At 49.0% G+C, this 20,432-nt stretch overlaps 1 protein-coding gene across 6 annotated transcripts in view; it reads left to right on the forward strand.

Annotated features, from left to right (window-relative positions):
- CLUAP1 (clusterin associated protein 1) overlaps window positions 1-20,432 on the forward strand; it is a 29,320-nt gene continuing 8,888 nt past the window's right edge. For 4 of the 6 annotated variants that reach the window (XM_029948146.1, XM_029948148.1, XM_029948147.1 and 1 more), the window contains exons 1-9: window positions 472-549; window positions 2,798-2,909; window positions 3,791-3,875; window positions 4,718-4,897; window positions 7,473-7,568; window positions 11,423-11,506; window positions 13,522-13,655; window positions 15,910-16,051; window positions 18,012-18,084. In XM_029948146.1, the coding sequence (XP_029804006.1) occupies window positions 528-549; window positions 2,798-2,909; window positions 3,791-3,875; window positions 4,718-4,897; window positions 7,473-7,568; window positions 11,423-11,506; window positions 13,522-13,655; window positions 15,910-16,051; window positions 18,012-18,084 (928 nt within the window). In that variant the 5' untranslated portion in view covers window positions 472-527. Of the gene's footprint in view, window positions 230-471; window positions 550-2,797; window positions 2,910-3,790; window positions 3,876-4,717; window positions 4,898-7,472; window positions 7,569-11,422; window positions 11,507-13,521; window positions 13,656-15,909; window positions 16,052-18,011; window positions 18,085-20,432 lie in introns of those variants that run through there. The other 2 variants (XM_029948150.1, XM_029948152.1) reach the window with 2 other exon arrangements.

Raw genomic sequence — 20,432 nt, forward strand, 5'->3', positions numbered from 1 at the left:
GAGTTTTCGCTCACCTACATATCGGGCGTCGCCCCTTCATGCTGCTGCCGCTTCTCAGGGGTTTCGGTCGCCGGTGAAGCCAGCAAGTTTACCCGTGCCAGAGAGAAATATGCTGGGCACAGGACCCAGGAGGGAGACCTGGCTTCGTATTATCGTAATTCTGTCTAGAGGAATTGAGGAAGAAATGTGAAGCAGTACGAGGAGCGCCTAGCACAGCGTCAGGCACCTAGTAGGTGTTCAGGATGTGTCCGTCAGTGCCACATGTTTGTTTGCAAAGTGTGGGAAGGGTACGCAAGTGCTGCACAGCGCGCGGCCTCTAGCCACGACCGGCACCCCACAGCGTCGCCAGACACACCCGGCCCTTTGCCCTCTCGCTTGCGCATGCGCGCGCGCGCGACCGGACCGTTTCCGGTCCAGCCCTGTTTGGCCCCGGCCGCACGCCGTAGAGGGCTGGGTGCGTTGCCATAGAGACCCGTGAGTGCGGAGGGTGAACGCCTCAGACTCTGGCTGCTGGGGCCCAAAGCGTCATGTCTTTCCGCGACCTCCGCAGTAAGGCCGCCCTGCCCGCTGTCACGTACGGATCCCCGGTCCGAGGCTCTCCCCGCGGGAACGCCCTGTGGAGCCTGTGCGGCCCTGGGGCGTCTTCGGCCGCCGCCGCCCCGCAGGCTGGGCGCCCCAGCCCTCTCTCTGCACTCTGCCGGGGCGGGGGTTTCGTGTGTGCCCGTGGCTAGTGCGGCTGAGGAGCCGGCGTTAATTTTATCTAATTTCATAGGACTTTATGGCCACATGGGGCTGCTCATTGCCGTATTGGAAGACGCTGAGAGATTTAGGAGTTGGGTTAGCTAAGAGCTCAGAAAACCGAGGAGAGGACTGGTGATTGATAATAGTTGCAGCTGACATAGTTTGCATTGTTATGATCTGCCAGGTAGTTTCTGTTCTGTGAGTGAGCATCGTTTTATTTACTCCTCGGAGCTGCTCTGTGCTCCTGTATTTAGAGGAAACGGGCAGCGAGGTCAGGGGACTCTGCCAGAGGACACAGGCAGTGAGAGCTGGCGCAGGATTTTGAATTCAGGTGGTCTAACTTCCAAAGGCTGCGTGCTTCGAAGCTGCTGGGGAGAAGGGAGCCTGGTCGCTTTTGCTGGAACGGTGGGGAAGTGGAATCTGGATAAGAAAATTAGTTACTAATTCTTTGGGGGCATCTGTTACACAGCAGGCCTTTTACATTCGATACCGTATTTTAGTCCTCACTTTGGCAGTGAGGTAGTTAGTGTAATCCCGGACGAATACTTTGAGGCACAGAGAGGGAAAGTTGCTTGCTTTAGGTCACACAGCTAGAACTGGATGGAACCAAGGATTCAGACTTGGGACTGTGTGAATCCAATTCTCTTGCCTTTTATGCACCATCATTTTCTGAATCTGAAGCAGTTCAGCAGACTGGCTCCACCTGCATAGGTGGAGCAGGTGATTGCCAATTTGGTGTGACCTGGGGTGCGTCTTTACTGCCAGTTTTCTAACCGAATTGCTGGAAATTTCACCATTAACAATTACTCCTTTCAGCTGTGAATGGAGGCATCGCAGTTTTTGACACACCTGCTAGCCCCATAGTGTGAATCATGTCCTCTGGGATTTGAAGGTTCTTGGGGACTGTTTGTTTTAGAGATAAGTTTCTCCCTCGAAGAGGCCAAGGCCAGCGTTCTGCTAGGGGGCACTCAGTGGAATTGTGTTGGGAGGAAGGTGTTGGAAGGGGATTTCGAACATTTGACCTTAAATGAATGCCAGACATTTGTACAATGCATGTTAAGAGGCTTAGATTGTCCCCATTTTGCAGAATTAACGGAACTTGACTGCTCAATGGAGGACGGATCTAGGCAGTTCCTGGCTGTGCGGTGGGAGGCCGCTGCTCTATTGGCCATCGCTCTCTTCTCACTTCCCAGGAAACAGTGATAGAGGCCCTTTGCATTGTTCTCTTTCCTTTGCTCGGACCTTCTCTTCTGTTGCCCGGTGAGAGGAACCTAACCTCCAGTGCCCAGGGAGTTTATTTGTGAATGTCGCTGAGGCATTTTGAACCTTCAGGAATAGTGAGGACGAGCATTCCGTGGCCAGAAGCACACAGAATATAGACCTTGGCACATTGTGGAAATGTAAAAAAAAATGTTTGTTGTGTTCATTTTTGCATTCTGCTTAGAGCTCAGTGAACACAACCTCCAGTTTCAACAAGTATTAGTAGTGTGGTTTCTTGTTCTGGTTTATAAAAAAAATCTAAGTATTGCTGTAGAGTTCAACCAGTCTCTTTAGGATTTCTTTAAGTACAATGCAATTAACCACGTTGGTCCTCTGTGTTCACTAAAAAATAAAGATAAAAAGACAATTCCAAAATAACTCAGGTGAACGTCTCCTTACCACCATCAACCCTAAACATAACCACTGTTAACATATAACATATTTTTTTCTTTGTGACATTGTATAAAGCCAGGCAGTTCTCCTTCTGAGTGGAAAAGAGAAAGATATCCAAGAGAAATGACCAATCAGAGAGAGAAATTCACAGCCAGTCCCTGGGCCCTAATACAACATGTAGCTTTGACTTTTCCCAGCCATTGAACTTAAATGTTTTTCAGGAAGCAGAGGAGACATTTTAACTTTCATCTCCTTTTTACGTTCCCTCTTAGAGAGTTGACAAATAGTCTCTAAAACTGTCAGTGTATTGAGAATAACCAGGGAGAGCAAGGGAAGTGTTTAAGCTAATAAGTGGTTGGTCTTTGATGGGGAGCTGACCGAATTGTGTTTTACCTTTGGACAGATTTTACAGAGATGATGAGAGCCTTGGGGTACCCCCGACATATCTCTATGGAAAATTTCCGCACACCAAATTTTGGACTTGTGTCTGAAGTGCTTCTTTGGCTGGTGAAACGGTTAGAACTATATTTTATTGAGGTCTACGAATGAACACCACGTTCCATAGCTACCAAGGATAAGATACTGTTGTGAAGCAAAAGGAAGAATTCGATAAATTTTGAGTTTGACGGACTCCTGTGTAACCTGTTAAAGTCGGTGCAGGAGGAAGGCGGTGGGAGGAGGGGATGTACCAGGGCGCGGGGGAGGGAGAGTCCGCTGTGGGAAGCGTACACAGGCGCAGGTCCAAGCTCCTCTCCAGGCGCTCACCTCCACGAGGGGAGGATGGGTCTCTCCACACACTCTGATGAGGACTGGAGTAGGAATTACTGAGATTTAAGTTTCACTTTCTGTGAAAAATCGAATATGATTCAGGGTTGGCAGACTTTCCTAAGGCAATTGTGACTATTTTAGGTGTTACATAAAATAACATAAGATCTTTGTTGCAAATTCTTACATGTATATTGTTTGTGATAATCCTTTAAAAGTGTAAAAACCCTTAGCATGGGGGCTGCTTAGAAAGAGACCAAGGGCCGCGACCTCTGACCCCTGGTGGGTCCTTAGTAACACCCGTAACTCTGCTGCTCCTCAAGCTAATGCATCAGCCCCGTGTCAGGGGCCGTCAGCCACAGTAATAGTTCTGATTATTTTAATTAACCTTTGAGGTCGGAGACATTTAATTTTGTAAGCTGAGCACCAAATTTAATTTTTGAAATCACACGCATCTGTTCTAAGGTGAGGATGCACTCCTTTGAGTGCTGAGCATTTTCTGCTACTTTTGAGTTCTCTCTCAACCACCTTTGCTCGGGACTCCGAGAGCTTGTAGTCACAGATCCCCTCAGCTGCCTGCTTTCTCTTGTGTGAACTTTCTCCTTCATTAACTTTTTTCTTTCTCTGAAAGGTATGAACCTCAGACGGACATCCCTTCAGATGTGGAGACTGAACAAGACCGAGTTTTTTTCATCAAGGCTGTTGCCCAGTTCATGGTGAGTTCCCAGACGCCCGGTGGCGTGGTGGCGCTGACTCCTTGGGAGAGGAGTCCTCAGAGCTGCCTGCGGGTTTCTGCCCCTCCTGTTAGCGGGTTTGTGCGGAGCACAGAGTTTTGGAGGTTTGTTTTTAATTCATTATTTGTTAAGAATTCTATTGTGTTGGTTTTCAGTAGGTAATGTATGTCATGGTTCAAAGTTTTCTTAAAATTTGAAACAGTAAAATGACTTTTTATCCCGTGTGCCATTCACCCACCTCCATTCCCAGTCCCATCTTCCAGAGTTTCTTTATGCACAGGTAAGCAAGTACAATATAATTCTTTTCCCTTCCTTTTACACAAATAGTAGTATGCAGTACACCACTGCTTAAGATCTGCTTTCTTCAGTTAATGGTGCGTTTTGGAAAATTGCCAAATACACATACAACTTCCTCATGCTCTCTTATATCTGAGTAGTATTGCTTTCTTGGATACATCATGATTTATGTAGTTTATGTATACAGAGGCATTTAGATTGTTTGTGACTTTTGCTCTTTGAAATAGTGCTGTAGTGAAAAAACTACACACACCATTTTCTTTGTGACTGTGTCCCTATCTTAAGTCTCAGTGGAGTTGCTGGGGTGAAGCTAACGTGTATTTGTAATTTTATTGTCTTTTACCAAATTGCTTTCCATCCAGATTGCATCCATTTATAAACCTACTTGCAATGCTTGAGCCACTTGAAAGTCTGACTCTTAATACAATCAGGTTATTGAGGAGAGATTTTCAAGTTACCTACATAGGATTTGATTTAGATTTTACATGGAAAGGGCCTTAAACTATTATTATTTTGTCTGCAAATAGGCCACCAAGGCACATATAAAACTGAATACCAAGAAGCTTTATCAGGCAGATGGGTATGCAGTGAAAGAACTTCTGAAGATCACCTCTGTCCTTTATAACGCCATGAAGACCAAGGGCCTGGAGGGCTCGAAGATCGGGGAAGAGGACATCAGCAAATTCAAGTTTGATCTCGGCTCAAAGGTAAGGACGGCGAAGGGCCCCTGGTGAGGGACAGAGCATTTGTTTCTTGAGTCTGAAACGGGACGTGTCAGACACTCAGGCCCCGCCTGCTACTCCTTCGCCGAGAGCAGTGTGTTTGGGGCTCGCCAGCACTTGCCGCGAACAGGAGTCACAGCCAGTTAATCCAACCGCTTCTCGAGAGAAAGCCCGCTCTGTGTGAGGCCCAGTTCGGATGCAGGGCATCCAGGCGAGAACGAGGGCGGAAATCCGCCGTGCCTGTGGCTCGGATGGGCGCACCAGACTGAACCACAGAGCGGAAGCCGTGGCAGGTCAGAGGTGACAGTGTGGGGAGTCCTAAAGCAGGGCGGGGGCGGGGCGGCTGGGACAGGCACCGGCAGCAGAGATCTGAGGAGGGAAGGGGCAAGCCTTCTGTGCAGGGGAGGGGGCGCGTCCTCTGAGAAAAGTCTGGGAAAAGTGTGCTTTAACCCTGAGAGCTGGCAGCAGGGTGGTGACAGACCCACCCTGTCATGCCTGCACAGCCACTGCAAGACTTTGGCTTTTACTCTGAGGGGAAAATCTGTTCTGTTTTGAGCAGAGAAGTATGTGATTTGAATTTTGTGTTAAAAGCATCACTCTGGGTGCTGAGGTGAAATCAGACTCAGGGGGGAGGGGGGGAAGCAGACTTGTTACAAAGCAAGAGATGACAGTGACTTTTTAAATTTTTTTATGTCTTAGAGGCAGAGAGTGAGTGGGGGAGGGGCAGAGAGAGAGGGAGACACAGAATCTGAAGCAGCTCCAGGCTCTGAGCTGTCAGCACAGAGCCCGACGCAGGCCTTGAACCCACAGACTGTGAGATCATGACCTGAGCTGAAGTCGGACGCTTAACCGACTGAGCCCGCCCGGGGCCCCGAGAAGACAGTGACTTTGAACCAAGTGGTGACGTCAGGAGCTCAGCTGAGGTGGGAAGGAGCTGAGCCGCCAGGCGTCGGAGTCTTGGTTCAAGCAGCAAGTCAAAAGCGAAAGTCTTGAATCGCTGCCATGGTTTGGGCAAGGGGCTGAAAGCAGAGGAAGCGGCACCCCCACCCCGACGCCATTCCTTTTTGTCCCAGGAGATGGCACGCCGGTCGGGGGAGTGTATCCTGAGGGAGCTCTGAACAAGAGGCTCCGGCAGTTTTCTGCACCCTGAGGTGGGGGAGGGCCGGGGTGGGAGAGTGGTGGCTGCTGGTCAGTGGGGAGAGTGTCCTCAGGTTTTCTCCCCAGCTCCCCAACAAGGGAGCCTTGGAGCCCCCGATGACTGGGCCTGGGAGGGAAGGCCCCGGGGTAGGAATGTAGATCTTCCAGGCTTGGATGTGAGTTGAGAGAAAACAGACAGTGCAAGGAAGATCCTACATCCACGCTGTCCAGTAGAACGTTCTGCGGTGATGGATGTGTTCTTTATCTGTGCCGCGCGGTACGGCAGTCATGGCCACATGGAGCTAGCACACCCGAGTGGGTTCCAAATCGTATTTGTTTATTTACTTTTTTATTCATTTTTTTTCTTTTCTAAACGTTATTTAATTTAAACTAATTTAACATCGAAAATGGCCACACATGGCAACACCATACTGAATCAGACATCCTAGGTCTAAAGATGTTGGTCTGAGCACCGGCCCGACCGAGTTCCCGGGTTACTGAGATGGAGGGCGGCGTGGAAGGAGCAGGCTTCATGGGGAAGGCCGAGCGCTGGCTTGCAGCGTGTTCAGTGTGGGGCCGCAGGTCACGGCTGGTGTTATGGCCAGAACTGAGGACGGAGTGTGGATGGGAAGACTTTGGGGGACCGGACTCTGAGGTACTCCAGCCTGGGGAGCGGGGGAGGTGAGACTCCTGCGGAGAAAAGCAGACCTTGGCTGCTGTGAGGCCGTGAGGCTGGGGCGGAAAGGGCTGAGCGGCAAGAGCGTCCTCCGCTGCGAATGAAGAGGGCGACTTGCCGGTGGTCTGGGCATAAAACGAGGTGCAAGAGAGCGAGAGAGAACAGAGCAAGGAAACGTCTGGGCCTTTGGAAAATGTACCATATGCAAGGAAGAGGGGGTGACCTGTGAACCCTAAGAAAGAAGCTTGTGCGCAGGCCACGGGCTGCCGTCTGCACAGCAGCAGCTGCCACCCCGGAGGGGGCCGAGCACACTACCTCACATGAGCCTCAGTGGCCCCGTGCTGCCTGTGCAGAGGTGGGGGGGGGGGCAGGAGCAACGCACGCAGCGCGCTGGGCTTCTGCAGTAGGACATGTGCCTCTCTGGTTGCCCCTCCTATGGTCACCCTGCTACTGTTGGGGTCCCCTGTTGGGACCGAGGCCGAGTAGGAAGCATGTTCCTTTGGCCCTCCTACACTTCCTGGTTGAGGATTACATCTGACTCGGCATGCGGATGGCATGCAGATTTTCAGAGAGCCCCAGGCGTCCTGGGGGCGCTCCCAGCGGGGTGCAAGATGCGTCCTGTGCACCACACGTTCAGTATCAGGCGTCCTGACGGGAGGCAGGAATCGATAGTAACAAACTGTTGTTTCTGAATGTCCATTAAAAACCTGTCAACTGAGGTTTCTGTTGTTCATGTTTTCCTTCCAGATTGCAGACTTGAAAGCAGCCAGACAGCTTGCTTCTGAGATCACGTCCAGGGGAGCCTCTCTGTACGACCTGCTGGGCAAGGAGGTGGAGCTGAGGGTAAGCAGCGTTCCGATGCTTGCATACTGCCTCAGCGAGGCAGGTTTCAAGGTTTTGTTTCCAATTCTGCTTCCACCCCCCCCCCCCCCCCCCCCCCCCCCCCCCCCCCCCCCCCCCCCCCCCCCCCCCCCCGCCGGCCCTTCTGATTTCATTGAACCATACCGATGACATGAGATCACGTGCGGGAAGTAATGCACAGTGTTGGCTGCCATTCTTGCCTCTAGTGGCCGCTGGTCTGTTTTTAATAGCTGTGACTTATAGTTCAGGAATGGAAATTATGTAGCATGTTGCTGGAACTTTCCTCCTTGTGGCCGTGGCAGACTTTCCGATGATGGTGCTTTTTCCTGGGGAACTCAGCGTTCTTGTCTACGCAGCGCTCTTCTGAGCCCGTGGTTCCCAAACCTTGCTCCCCAGTGGAATCACGTGGGGGCCTGTAAAAACTACGGGTACCGGCTTCTGTTCTGAAGTCACTGGTTTGGAGTATGGTATGACTGGGGCCTTGGGAGTCAGAAGTCTCTGGTGATTCTGACGTGCAGCAGATTTGGGGAGCCCAAGACTGACGTGGTCGCAAGCGCTCAGCTGGAGTGGATGTTCCAGTTCATTTGTAATCCTTGTTTTAGCCAATGCCAGTCAGGGGAATGCTTCATTGACTACATTTAAGGAGCTGATTAAAAAAGTGGTTCCTAAAACTCTTCAGAGCTCTTGTGGTCCTCTATTTATTTATTTTTATTTTTATTTTTTAATTTACATCCAAGTTAGTTAGCATAGAGTTCAACAATGATTGCTTCATGTTCCTGACCCATTTAGCCCCTCCCCAATCCTCCTCCCCCTCCAGCAACCTTCTGTTTGTTGTCTATATTTAAGACTGTCTTATGTTTTGTCCCCCTTCCTGTTTTTGTATTCTTTTTGCTTCCTTTCCCTTCTGTTCATCTGTTTTGTCACTTAAAGTCCTCAAATGAGTGAGGTCATATGATATTTGTCTTTCTCTGACTAATTTCGCTTAGCATAATATTCTCCGGTTCCATCCACATAGTTGCAAATGGCAAGATTACATTCTTCTTGATTGCCAAATAATACTCCATTGTATATATACTACATCTTCTTTATCCATTCATTTATCAATGGACATTTGGGCCTTTCCATACTTTGGCTATTGTTGATAGTGCTGCTGTCAACATTGGGGTGCATGTGCCCCTTTGAAACAGTGCACCTGTATCTCTTGGATGAATACCTAGTCGTACAATTGCTGGGTCGTAGGGTAGTTCAATATTTAATTTCTTGAGGAACCTCCATACTGTTTTCCAGAGTGGCTGCACCGGTTTGCATTCCCGCCAGCAGTGCACAAGAGGTCTCTACAAATCCTCACTAGCATCTGTTGTTGCCCGAGTTAATGTTACCCATTCTGAGCGGTGTGAGGTGGTGTCTCATTGTGGTTTTGATTTGTGTGTCCCTGATGATGAGTGGTGATGAGGATTGCTTCAGGTATCTGTTGGCCATCTGGATGTTTTCTTTGGAGAAGTGTCTACTCATGTCTTTTGCCCATTTCTTCACTGGATTATTTGTTTTTTGGGTGTTGAGTTGGATAAGTTCTCTGTAGATTTTGGGTACTAACCCTTTATCTGATAGGTTGTTTGCAAATATCTTCTCCCATTTCGTCAGTTGCCTGTTAGTTTTGCTGATTTTTTCCTTTGCTGTGCAGAAGCTTTTTATTTTGATGAGGTCCCAATAGTTCATGTTTGCTTTTGTTTCCCTTGCCTCTGGAGACTTGTTGAGTAAGAAGTTGCTGTGGCTGAGGTCAAAGAGGTTTTTGCCTGCTTTCCCCTCGAGGATTTTGATGATTTCCTGTTCACGTTTCGGTTTTCCATTTTGAGTTTGTTTTTGGTAAGAAAGCGGTCCAGGTTCATTTCTGTGCATGTCGCTGTCCAGTTTTCCCAGCACCACTTGCTGAAGACATTGTCTTTATGCCTTTGGATATTCTTTCCTGCTTTGTCAAAGATGAGTTGGCCATACGTTTGTGAGTCCATTTCTGGGTTCTCTCTTCTGTTCCATTGATCTGCGTGGCTGTTTTTGTGCCATCCTGTAGTCCTTTTAAATCACCTGGTGTCCACGTTGTCCCCCAAACCAGTGAGTCCGGATATCTGGGGGTGGGAGCCAGGCGTCACCTTTTCCAGATCCCCAGGGGTCTCCAGTGTGCAGCAGGATTTGGGACCTACTGCTTTAAGAAGAAACAGTACTGTTTAGCTCCTCTGTGTGAAGAGGAGTGCCATTGGAAGCGTATATGCGCACATTTAAGGTTTTTAAGGTAAATGCAGCTAATTCGTTTTGTTCCCGTCAGGCGTGTCGGCCGTGATCTCTGGCCGCCTGGTCTGTGTTCTGGCGTCAGTGCTGTGGTGTAACAGTACTTCTTCTCTTGCTTTCCATTTCTGTCCTGGGAGTGGTCTGGAAGCAGGGGACTTGGGTGCCACTCACAGTCCCTGCTCTTGATACCTTAACCTAGTGCTTGCCACCTGGTGAAGGGTAGTCGGCAGAACCAAACCGCCACCTACATCTAATAACTCATTTAGATACAAGGCAGCTCTAGGATTTCTGGGTTTTGTCTTTTTTTTTTTTAATTTTTTAATTAATTTTTTAAAGTTTGTTTTTTTGGAGAGAGAGAGAGGACATATATGCACATGTCGGGGGGAGGGAAAGAGAGAGAGGGAGACAGACGATCTGAAGCAGGCTCCATGCTTCAGTTCGGAGCCCGATGCGGGGCTTAAACTCTTGAACTGTGAGATCATGACACAGCGGAAGTCGGATGCTCAACCGACTGAGCCACTCAGGTGCCCCTGTGTTTTCTCTTTACAGTTGAGGAGTGCACGTGTGTCTACACACGATTCTAACAGACCTAGAGACAAGAGCTGGCCCCTTGGTAATTGCCCCCGAGCTGTGGCTTCCTTGTGAGACTTGACCCAGGAGTCCACCAAGGACTCTTTGAGCACCATCCTGTCATGAATTGAAATAATCAGTGGTCGAATTGTTGCTATGGGAGCCGTGAATATGGGACTTCTCAAGTTCTGTGTATAGTCGTAATCTGAGGCAGATCCCCTGTCCAGGATCTGTTTTTTGTATACTCATTGAGGACTACACCAGTCACAGGCGAGGCACCATGCTGGGTCCTTGAGTCGGTCATGATCCCTGCCCTCCACAGTCTTCCACAGCGGGAGGGGGGGCGGTGAGAGGCGCTGTGGAGTAAAGGGAGCCCAAGAAGGTGTGGGAATGTGCTGCAGAAACCTCCCAACTGCATCCAGGTTAAAATCCCACGTCTCAGAGCAGTTCCCAGTACTGGTGTGATAGGCACAAAGGCCTCCCCCGACTGGTTAGCGGTTAATGCAAGGAGGCGGGACTAAGGGGACTCCTCTCATTGGCTGCAGATGTCAGTGACAGGCAACTTAGAGGGAATTAATCATAGGAAAGATCATAGAGGCTGGCAGGGGGTTCAGACAGTAGGTTGAGCTGCACTTGGTTTTGGGTTCCCCTGAGTGAGTGGAATGAATGAATGAATGAATGAATGAATGAATGAATATAGGTAAAGAAGCAAATTTGGGAGAAAAGATGATAGACGTGAGCTCGGTTTTGCCCCTGGCGGTGTGGGGAGGCGGGCCTGGAAGCGAGGGAGGTCCGGGGAGCTGGAGGGAGGCCAGCTCTGCAGTGGGGCTAGACACACGGAGCAGCCGCAGGAGGAAGTGGTTTGCATCAGAGAGCCACACTGTAGGGGGGCTTTGGAGAACTAGTCCCTAGGCTGCGTCTACATTCAGGATTGGGTTTTGAGAATTCCTCTTCTGAAAAGGAGCTTCATTTCATCGTTTCTCCAGGAACTGAGAACAGAAGCAATTGCCAGACCTCTGGAAATAAATGAGACTGAAAAAGTGTTGAGAATTGCCATAAAAGACATTCTGGTAAGCCCGTTTGCTTTTATTTAAAGTTTTTGTGCCTGGGACTTGAAAATACTGATTTATTCCTTGCTTCCTTAGGACAGAGCAACCCTAGGCTAGAGAAGGGACCTGATAGTGGGGAAATGAAAACTGCAGAGGACATTCCAGGGTATCTAGGTTGCTTACTTTTATCATTTTCCCCCTTGTTAAAAATATGAAAAATTTCTCTCTCAAAATTTGTCATTTTTAATAATTTCATAATTCGCTTACATTCTTCAATACTTTTCATACATTCTCTATTTTATGGACTCTTCACACTTTATTTAGCCAAATCCTCACATTTGGGCATTTAAATTATTTTTCAGGTTTTCCTTTTTTTCTTTTTTTCCCTTTGGTGCTGAAACCTGGGCCCGAGGTTTCTGAGCAGCGCTGTGATGCCTAGAGTGCCTGCTGTGGGCACCGTCCACCCAAACCACAGCATGGATACTTAAAAGGGGTTATAATTTATAGACCATTTATTTCAGGCTAGGGAAAATTGTATTTATCACACTGATATTTCTTATTTGAGGAGTACATACCTTTAAAAAAATGGTTGTATTCTCTTTTTAGTTTATTTTTGAGAGAGAGAGAGAGAGAGAGAGAGAGATGCAGAATGCAAATGGGGAGGGGCAGAGACAGGGGGAGACACAGAATCCGAAGCAGGCTCCAGGCTCTGAGCTGTCAGCACAGAGCCCAGTGTGGGGCTTGAACTCAGGAACTGGGAGATCGTGACCTGAGCCGATGTCGCACACTCAACCACTGAGCCCCCCAGGTGCCCCAGATTGTTTTTATTCTTGAAGTCGGATAAATTCACTAGGTTTACCCTGACTGCCTCAGAGAAATAGTTGTGATCAACTCGAGTTTTTTGTTCAGAAACTCCCCTTGTCTTCCTATGAGTGAACTTACATCTCTTTTGGGATTTTTAAAGCTCTTGGAGCAAACAGATAGTGGCATGATTATTTTCATGAAAGCATCTTGGAAGTGATGAGTGTTCTTAGTAGAAAAAAATTACACCATAAATAAACAGTAGACGTGCTTGCTTCCAAATATATACACATTCATAGAGAGTGTGTGCGTCCCCTAGATTATTTCTCTGCGGACCAGGCATTGGCCGTTGTGGGCTAGGACACGCGTGCGAGGCACCAGTGGGGAGAAGCCCACCTCGGCCCGGGGAACGTGAGGCAGAGGGGGGACGTCAGAACTGGGGAGGCAGCCCCCTGCTCAGCGGGCCGCGTTCCGGACGCCCGTTGTCCCGTGGCCGGTGGCAGCTCTGAGCCCCGGGCCCGGCCTGGCCGGCCTCCCAGACGAGCGTGAGGCAGCACGTGCGTCCTGACTGCCACGCACCAGGTGAACTTGCTCTTGTGACACAGCAGGGAGGCCTGGGGTCTTGTCCGTGGTCTCTTTCCCTTCACCTGGTTCCCCAGGCCCTGCTGCCCACGCTGCCTCCAAGGCTGGGTCCACCGAGGGGGTCGCTTCTGTGCTGCCTTCCTGCGGGGGTTCTCTGTTTTAGTCTGCAGCCGAGGCTTACTTGCCAGGGAGGGAAGAGGGCCTTGTGTCTTGGTCCCAGCAGGCAGGATTAGGTTGGGACCACCTAAGGTTTCTTTTTTGTCCCCTCCTAAATAAAGCCCCGCTCACGTGTGCACACATTCTGTGAGTCAGATGATTGTAACTAGGGAGTGCCCCGAGCGATGTAAACAGGCGGACTACCAGCTCCGAGCGGCGGGCGGGGCCGGTGTAAGCATGTGAGCTGCGCAGGAGGCCTGGGGCGCCTCTCCCCCTGCTCAGGACGCTCTTCTCGCCATCTTCATTCGTTTCCCTGGCCAGAAACCCTGTCTTCTCGTGGAAGAAGGGTGACCTTCCGTCTGGGACCAGTTGTTGAGCTGAGTGAGGCCACGGGAGGGTTAGCTCTGTCGCTCCCTCTGCTTCTCCGGAGTCCTCTCTCCGAGTCCGGCTGCCGTGCCTCGTTGGCACCCGCCTCACTCACTTCCTGTTCGATGTAGGCGCAGGTTCAGAAGATGAAAGACCTGCTCAATAACGTGGCCTCTGACGAAGCTAATTTAGAAGCCAAAATTGAGAAGAGGAAATTAGAACTGGAAAGAAATCGGAAGCGACTCCAGACTCTGCAGAGTGTCAGGTAGATATGAGCATCAAAGGGTGAGTGACTGTTGCCTTCGAAAGTTCCAACAGAGTGGGCGGGGCGCGGGCAGCGGGCACAGCCTCAGACAGCCGTGTGGGCCGCCCTTCAGGCAAGGGCCCCCTGCTCTCCCTGTGCCTGGAGCCTCCCCGCAGGCTTCTACGGCTTCTCTCAGAATGCAGGGCCGAGTCAGTGAGTCCGGAGCGTGAAAGCTGTCCGAGGCCGGCTCCTGAGGTCTGTGTGTGGCCGTGAACGAGGGGCACCAAGCGTACTCCCCTCTCTCAGGTTGAGTAGATTCTAGACCTTTATCATTCTTCACCAATAATTTGTCTTTCTTTTGGCTTTCCTTCACTGGAAACCCCTTTTCCACAGAATATGGAGGGATAATGGGGGCAAAACCCCATCTAGGTCATTGGGGCCTTCGAGGTGTGTTCCACGTGTGCTCCTGGAGCCGGGAGGCACTCATTCTCTCTTTCTCAGTCGTGTCGTACCCTCCTTCTCGTGCTCGGTCTCTGGCCTTTTCTCTCTGTGCCATTACTCTTTCTCCCTTTTCATTCTCCCTTCATTTTTCTCTCTTTACTCCTTCCTCCGTGTGGCTGCTGCGGCTGCTTGAAGGTCTTGCTGCTTTGAGATGCTGGTGGCCGGACCGCCCTGTGGCCGCTCCTGGGGACACTGGCGACCCAGGGAGCACCGCCGCCTTCCTCCCAGCCACGCAAGACCACATCCTTCCATCCCGGAATCTGGGCCAGCTGATACATTTATCTCATTAAAAAATTTTGCTTTTCAAGCATAAGTTCAGTTTTGTTAACTCTCATATCCTTTTAGTAGAAAAATTTCTATGTTTTGGTCTAGCCTCAAAGATTATTATTTTTTATCTGTTTTTGTTTTGTTTTTTAGTTTTTATTTATTTTGAGAGAGAGAGCGCAAGCAGGGGAGGGGCAGAGAGGGAGAGGAGAGCGCCAGAATCCAAAGCAGGTTGCACATGGCCAGCAAGAGCCTGATGTGGGGCTTGAACTCATGAGCCACGAGATCATGACGTGAGCTGAAGTTGAAAGCTTAACCACCTGAGCCACCCAGGCACCCCTACCTGTATATTTTTTAAAAGAAGAGAGTTTTCCCTTTAAGATCAAAAATAAGAAAAAAATCTCAGCAAATCAGTTGAAAGAAGCTTTTGTGTTATGGCTTTGCTTTTATGTTCTATATTATTTTAAAACATAGCTTTAATTTGTAGCAACATACGTTTCATTTTTTAGGGGATTGAATACATTTTGGAGCATCCAGACAGCAGAATATTATGCTCAACTAAGATAAGATAACTAAGATATATGTGGTCTATATTTAAGTTACTAATTTAGTGTGATGTATATGATATATAATTTATTTTTTAAGTGTATATTAAAATCTATGGCATGGTGAGTAAGAAAAAAGATAGCAAAGCTTCATTTAAGGTAATATACTTAAAGATGTGTAAAAATACATTCCTGGGGCGCCTGGGTGGCTCAGTCGGTCAGGCGTCTGACTTTGGTTTAGGTTGTGATCTCACAGCCCGTGCGTTCGAGCCTCGCATCAGGCTCTGCTGACAGCTCAGAGCCTGGAGCCTCCTTCGGATTCTGTGTCTCCCCCTCTCTCTCTGCCCTTCTCCCATTCGCAATCTCTCTCTCACAAATAAACAAACAAAATTTTTTTAATGCATTCCTGGGATGCCTGAGTGGTTTGGTTGGTCAAGCATCAAACTCTTGATTTTTGCTCAGGTCGTGATCCCAGGATTGTGGGATTGAGCTCCATGTCTGGCTCTGTGCTGAGCACGGAGACTGCTTGGAACTCTGTCTCTCCCTCTGCCCCTCTCCCACCTTTCTCTCTTTCTCTCTCAAACAAACAAACATAAATGAAAATTTAAAAATACATTTCTCTCTATAGATCTATGCATAAAAAGGTCTGGAAGGATGTTTGTCAAGTATTAAGTGCTTTTACCTGGTGATAGGATTATGAGTAAATTTTACCTTATTTTTCATACTTTCAAGGTTATTTTCAAGTTTTTGCAAAGAGCTTTTGATGAAGAACAAAATATAAGCATGTTCATTTTGAGGAGAGGGAGGAGAAAAAGGGAAATTAGCTCTAAGCAGCTTCAGGATGAAGATATTTCTCCACTAAAGGTTCCACAGCAAACCAGGATGGGACCTCGGGCTCAGCGTACTAATGTCAACTGCTCTATGGTGATGAATCTTCCACTTTCTGTTTCACTTGGTTGTTGTAGGCCAGCCTTTATGGATGAATATGAGAAGATCGAGGAGGAGTTGCAAAAACAGTATGATGTTTATCTAGAGAAATTTCGAAATCTGGCTTATCTGGAACAGCAGCTTGAGGACCATCATAGGATGGAGCAAGAGAGGTTTGAGGTGAGCACTTAGCCCGCTCTCTGCACGGACTGTTCCTTCTGGTGTGTGATTTTGTTCTAGGTGACACGTCGGTTTGCACATACCATTGTGAGGGAGAAATCTGTGGATGGTCCTTCTCCCTTGCTCAAGTCTGCGGTTGCTCATGTAGCTCTTCCGTTTTGCTGGTAGCGTAGCCTGGACGCCAGGGCAGTCAGATCTCTGATGGGTTTGGTCCGTTAGCACTGCAGACAGGGCCGCCACGTGACCCGTGCAATCACTAAGACTTAGCTTAGAAGGGCCTGGGCTTGCTTTAATGTGGTGCTGTCACTACCTTGGGATTCTTAACAATTCTTAAGTGCATTTTAATTTTCACTGAGTTCCACAGAATAGGTAATTGGTCTCTGGTAGATTTCTAAAAACATGCTTGGTCAGTTCACTGCAAGATTTTCAGGCCCTGCTTAATTGAATCATCCAAAGTAGCTTATCAGACACTGCTTTATAGAGAGGAAGTGCAGTTTACTGATTACTGTGGGAAGTGTGTATGAGCCAGATCAAGCGGTCGTGCAGGTTCCTTTCATCCCAAATGTTTAAGGCCGTTTAGGAAAGAGTATTTCAGGTCCCAGCATGAGTTGGTAAATACAGATTTCAGAGCAAAGGAAAATGGACTAAGTTACTCTCATTTTTTGATTGCTACTATCCCTTGGGGATATTTCTGCCTTACCCAAGAAGGGTCACTTGGAATCTGTGTTCGTGCTAAAATTGGTCTACACTCTCCCTTTCTCACACTGCCCTTGACAGCTTTGGTGTAAAGGTTGTGCTACCCTCTTCCAAACCTGGGTGTTTGAACGAGGTGTAGCTATTTAGTTGTACAGGCTGCTGGTGGGGGGTAGCTGATGTTTCCCTGTGGGCACGTTTATCTCGACCAGGAGCCCGTGGCCACCACTGCTCTAGGGCAGGGGCAGGCCACAGAGCAGCGGTGTACAGGACAGGCACGTTGTGAGGACACCGCCTGGGGAAGAGCAGAACAGGGCCCGTGCAAGTAAACGCCCTGTGAGCGTTCGGAGGTGTTCTGCGGGCTTCCCCCGGGGCAGAGGGTGTGCGGGAGGCGCGGCCTCAGGACGAGCCCCTTTTTCTCTGCTCAAACCTGCTCTGTGTGCTCACAACACCGGCGCCCTAAAGAGCCCGTGCCTGAAGCAGTGTTTGCTTCTTGATGGTTAGAACAACACCAAGAATTTAAAAGCCGTGTCCTTTGCCATTCTCTTTTGACAATAATCAGGACCACGTTTTGTCACCCAGATGAAGTATTAGCTTTTGTCCCCCTAGGAATTAGACTGGTATTTATTTCTTTTCTCTTTTCATCTGATCAGTCTCATCATTTAGCACCTCCTTGGGCTGGAGTAGCACAGAGCAGAAAAACAATAAAATCCATGCTTTACCTTTTTTTTTTTTTAGGTTTTTTATTTATTTTTGAGAGAGAGAGAGAGCACGAGTAGGGGAGGGTCAGAGAGAGGGAGACACAGAATCTGAAGCAGGTTCCAGGCTCTGAGCTAGCTGTCAGCACAGAGCCTGACGCGGGGCTCGAACCCACGAACCGTGTGATCATGACCTGAGCCGAAGTCGGGATGCTTAACTGACTGAGCCACCCAGGCGCCCAATGCTTTACTTTATGAGAGCAGGAGACCCGTACGGTCCCGTTCTCGATGTCCCTGTCTCTGTGTCGACTTGCCATGCAGGCACACACAGGCATTTCACTGTCGTGCTCCATTGTCTCTGGGACTTCGAGGGCCGCCTCCCCCCGCCGGGCTGCTGGCTGGTTCCAGAGGCCCTGGCTCTTCTTGGGCAGCGTCTTGCTCTCCGTGTACTTCACATCCGTGCTGGTTCCGCGTCACACCCCCGGCCCTGCTTGCCCTCGTGGAGGAGAATAATACAACAGTCCACAAAAGGGTGATCTCTTCTGACTCGGGTTTTTGCTGTCCTACAGGAAGCTGAGAACACACTGCGTCTAATGCAGAACAAGCTGAAGGAGGAAGAGAAGCGTCTGCTCAAGAGCGGAAGTAAGGCTGCGTGTAGGCGGGTTGTTTCTGCTGGCCCGGTGTTCTTATCCTTGACAAATTTACATGTGCATTTATTTTCGAAAGGTGATTTTCTCAAAACTTCTGTATCAATTATAGTCTTAATTCACTCGAGCTCAAGAGACTGCTTCAAATTACATAGCATTTAAAGCAGGTCAACTAAATGCTGTTTTCCCCTGTTTAAATGATACAGTTAGTTGGAGTTACATGTAATATGTAACTATAAAAGAAAATGTGGTCTTGGAGGTCTATAGGGCTCCTTATTTTAGGACCGATAGAAAGCAGATGTCCTAATGCAGTGCACGTGAGGGGCCACTTGCTTAGTGTGAGTCCCCTACCACATACACCCGTCATGTGTCCCAAGTAGTCCGGGAATGTCCAGTGGGGCTGTCGCCTGGGGCAGGTGGGGGCTCCCTGTATGTGAGAGCCAGCTGCGGGGGAGGCGTGTTCTCCGTGACTGGTCAGCACGCTTCGTCCGTGAACTTGGCCGAGGGGTCGGGTGGCCTCCGGGGCGGCAGCAGCACACGGTTGATGCTGAATCGACGGCTTTCTCAGAGCCCCTCTTCCTCTGGCTTATTGCTGTCTTTTCTGTGATGAGATATTTTGTCCTCTTGTGCTGCAGGGTGCTCTCTCTCTCTGTCTTCAGACCTCTCCCCTTTTGTTCTGGGACTCTCTTTCCTAAATTTCAGGAAACTCTGGAAGGAGAATAGGGACTTCTGAGAAATCTTTTAGGGGCAAGTTTAGGAAATTCCAGGGGCCTCTCTAGCCAAAGCAGCCCCTCACCGTGATGGTCCCGGGTCAGCCGGTAGAGCCGGAGGCAGCCCTGAGTGGTCAGCCTGCATGCGGTTCATGCCCTCCCGAGCGGCCCCGCACAGGTACGCGCCGGCTGGGGGCTGCAGCCTGCCGTGTGCCTGGGCCGGCATGGAAGCGTTTGCTGACTTCATTCTTCTGAATTCATCTTTAACTCTGGGATCCACAGGCTTGCCACCTCTTGAAGGACAAACGTTCTTAGGAGCATCTGTGACTTAGGTTTTTTTTTTTTTGGAAAAATAATTCCATGTTTATTTTTTTAAATTTATTTTTATTTTTATTTTTGAGAGAGAGAGAGAGTACGAGCAGGAAAGGGACAGAAAGAGAGGGAAACAGAAGCAGGCTCCAAGCTCTGAGCTGTCAGCACAGAGCCTGACGTGGGGCTCAAACTCACAGACAGTGAGTCGGCTGAGCCGAAGTCTGACACTCAAGTGACTGAGCCACCCAGGTTCCCCGATAATTTCCTATTGAAACCAACTTACTGAAGGATAGCATTTAATTAGCTTGAGGCCAAAGAAATGAGGAAAATAAGAAAATTTCTAAGATGTGTTTTTTTTCTTTTTTTTTTTTTTTGCTTTTCTGTGCATGTGGGAACATTGGCCAGAGAGTTGGGATCAGCAGGGAGTTAGATAAGGGGAGGCTTTCTGAAAGACTTCTCTGAACAGAGAAGCCAAATGGGACACAGACCCAAATTCGGGGCAAGAATGAGCAAAATCCAAGAGCTGGGAGACCCTCTTGTTCAGCCTACGCTGCAGACAGCTGGTCGACGCAGTGCAGCATTGTCGAGTATCTATGCTGGGTGCAGAGAGGGAGTTTTCAGTGGACAAAAGACAGGGATTCTGGGGCCCCTCGTGGCTCAGTCGGTGAAGTGTCTGACTTCGGCTCAGGTCAGGATTTCGCAGTTCACACATTCGAGCTCTGCAGTGGGCTCTGTGCTGACAGCTCGGAGTCTGCTGCTGCTTCTGTGTCTCCCTGTCTCTGTGCCCCTCCTCCACTTTTGCATGCATGCTCTCTCTCTCTCTCAAAAATAAATAAAAACATTAAAAATTTTTATTAGAAAAAGGGAAATCCTTGCTTCAACCAAGCTGCTTGCCAGTGAGAGGAGACAATGAGCAAGCCATGTGCGGAAGGTGTAAAAAGCCTTTTGGAGTAAAATAAGAGCAGAGAGGGGGATGGTGAGGTGTGATGGAATTGCGTTTCCTTTTTATTATTTTTTTTTATTTTTGAGAGACAGAACACAAGTGGGGGAGGGGCAGAGAGAGAGGGAGACACAGAATCTGAAGCAGGCTCCAGGCTCCAGGCTGTCAGCACAGAGCCTGCTCTGTGGCTCAAACCCACAGACTGTGAAATCATGACCTGAGCCAAAGTTGGATGCCCAACTGACTGAGCCGCCCAGGAGACCTTACTTTGTTTTTTTTTAACATGACCTGAGCCAAAGTCATACACTTAACTGACCCAGGCACCCCGCGTTTACTTTTTTTAAGGTGTGTGTGGGTTTGTTTTTGTTTTTGTTTTTGTTT

This window comes from Suricata suricatta, chromosome 8 (genome assembly GCF_006229205.1).
Source record: "Suricata suricatta isolate VVHF042 chromosome 8, meerkat_22Aug2017_6uvM2_HiC, whole genome shotgun sequence".
Taxonomy (NCBI): Eukaryota; Metazoa; Chordata; class Mammalia; order Carnivora; family Herpestidae; genus Suricata; species Suricata suricatta.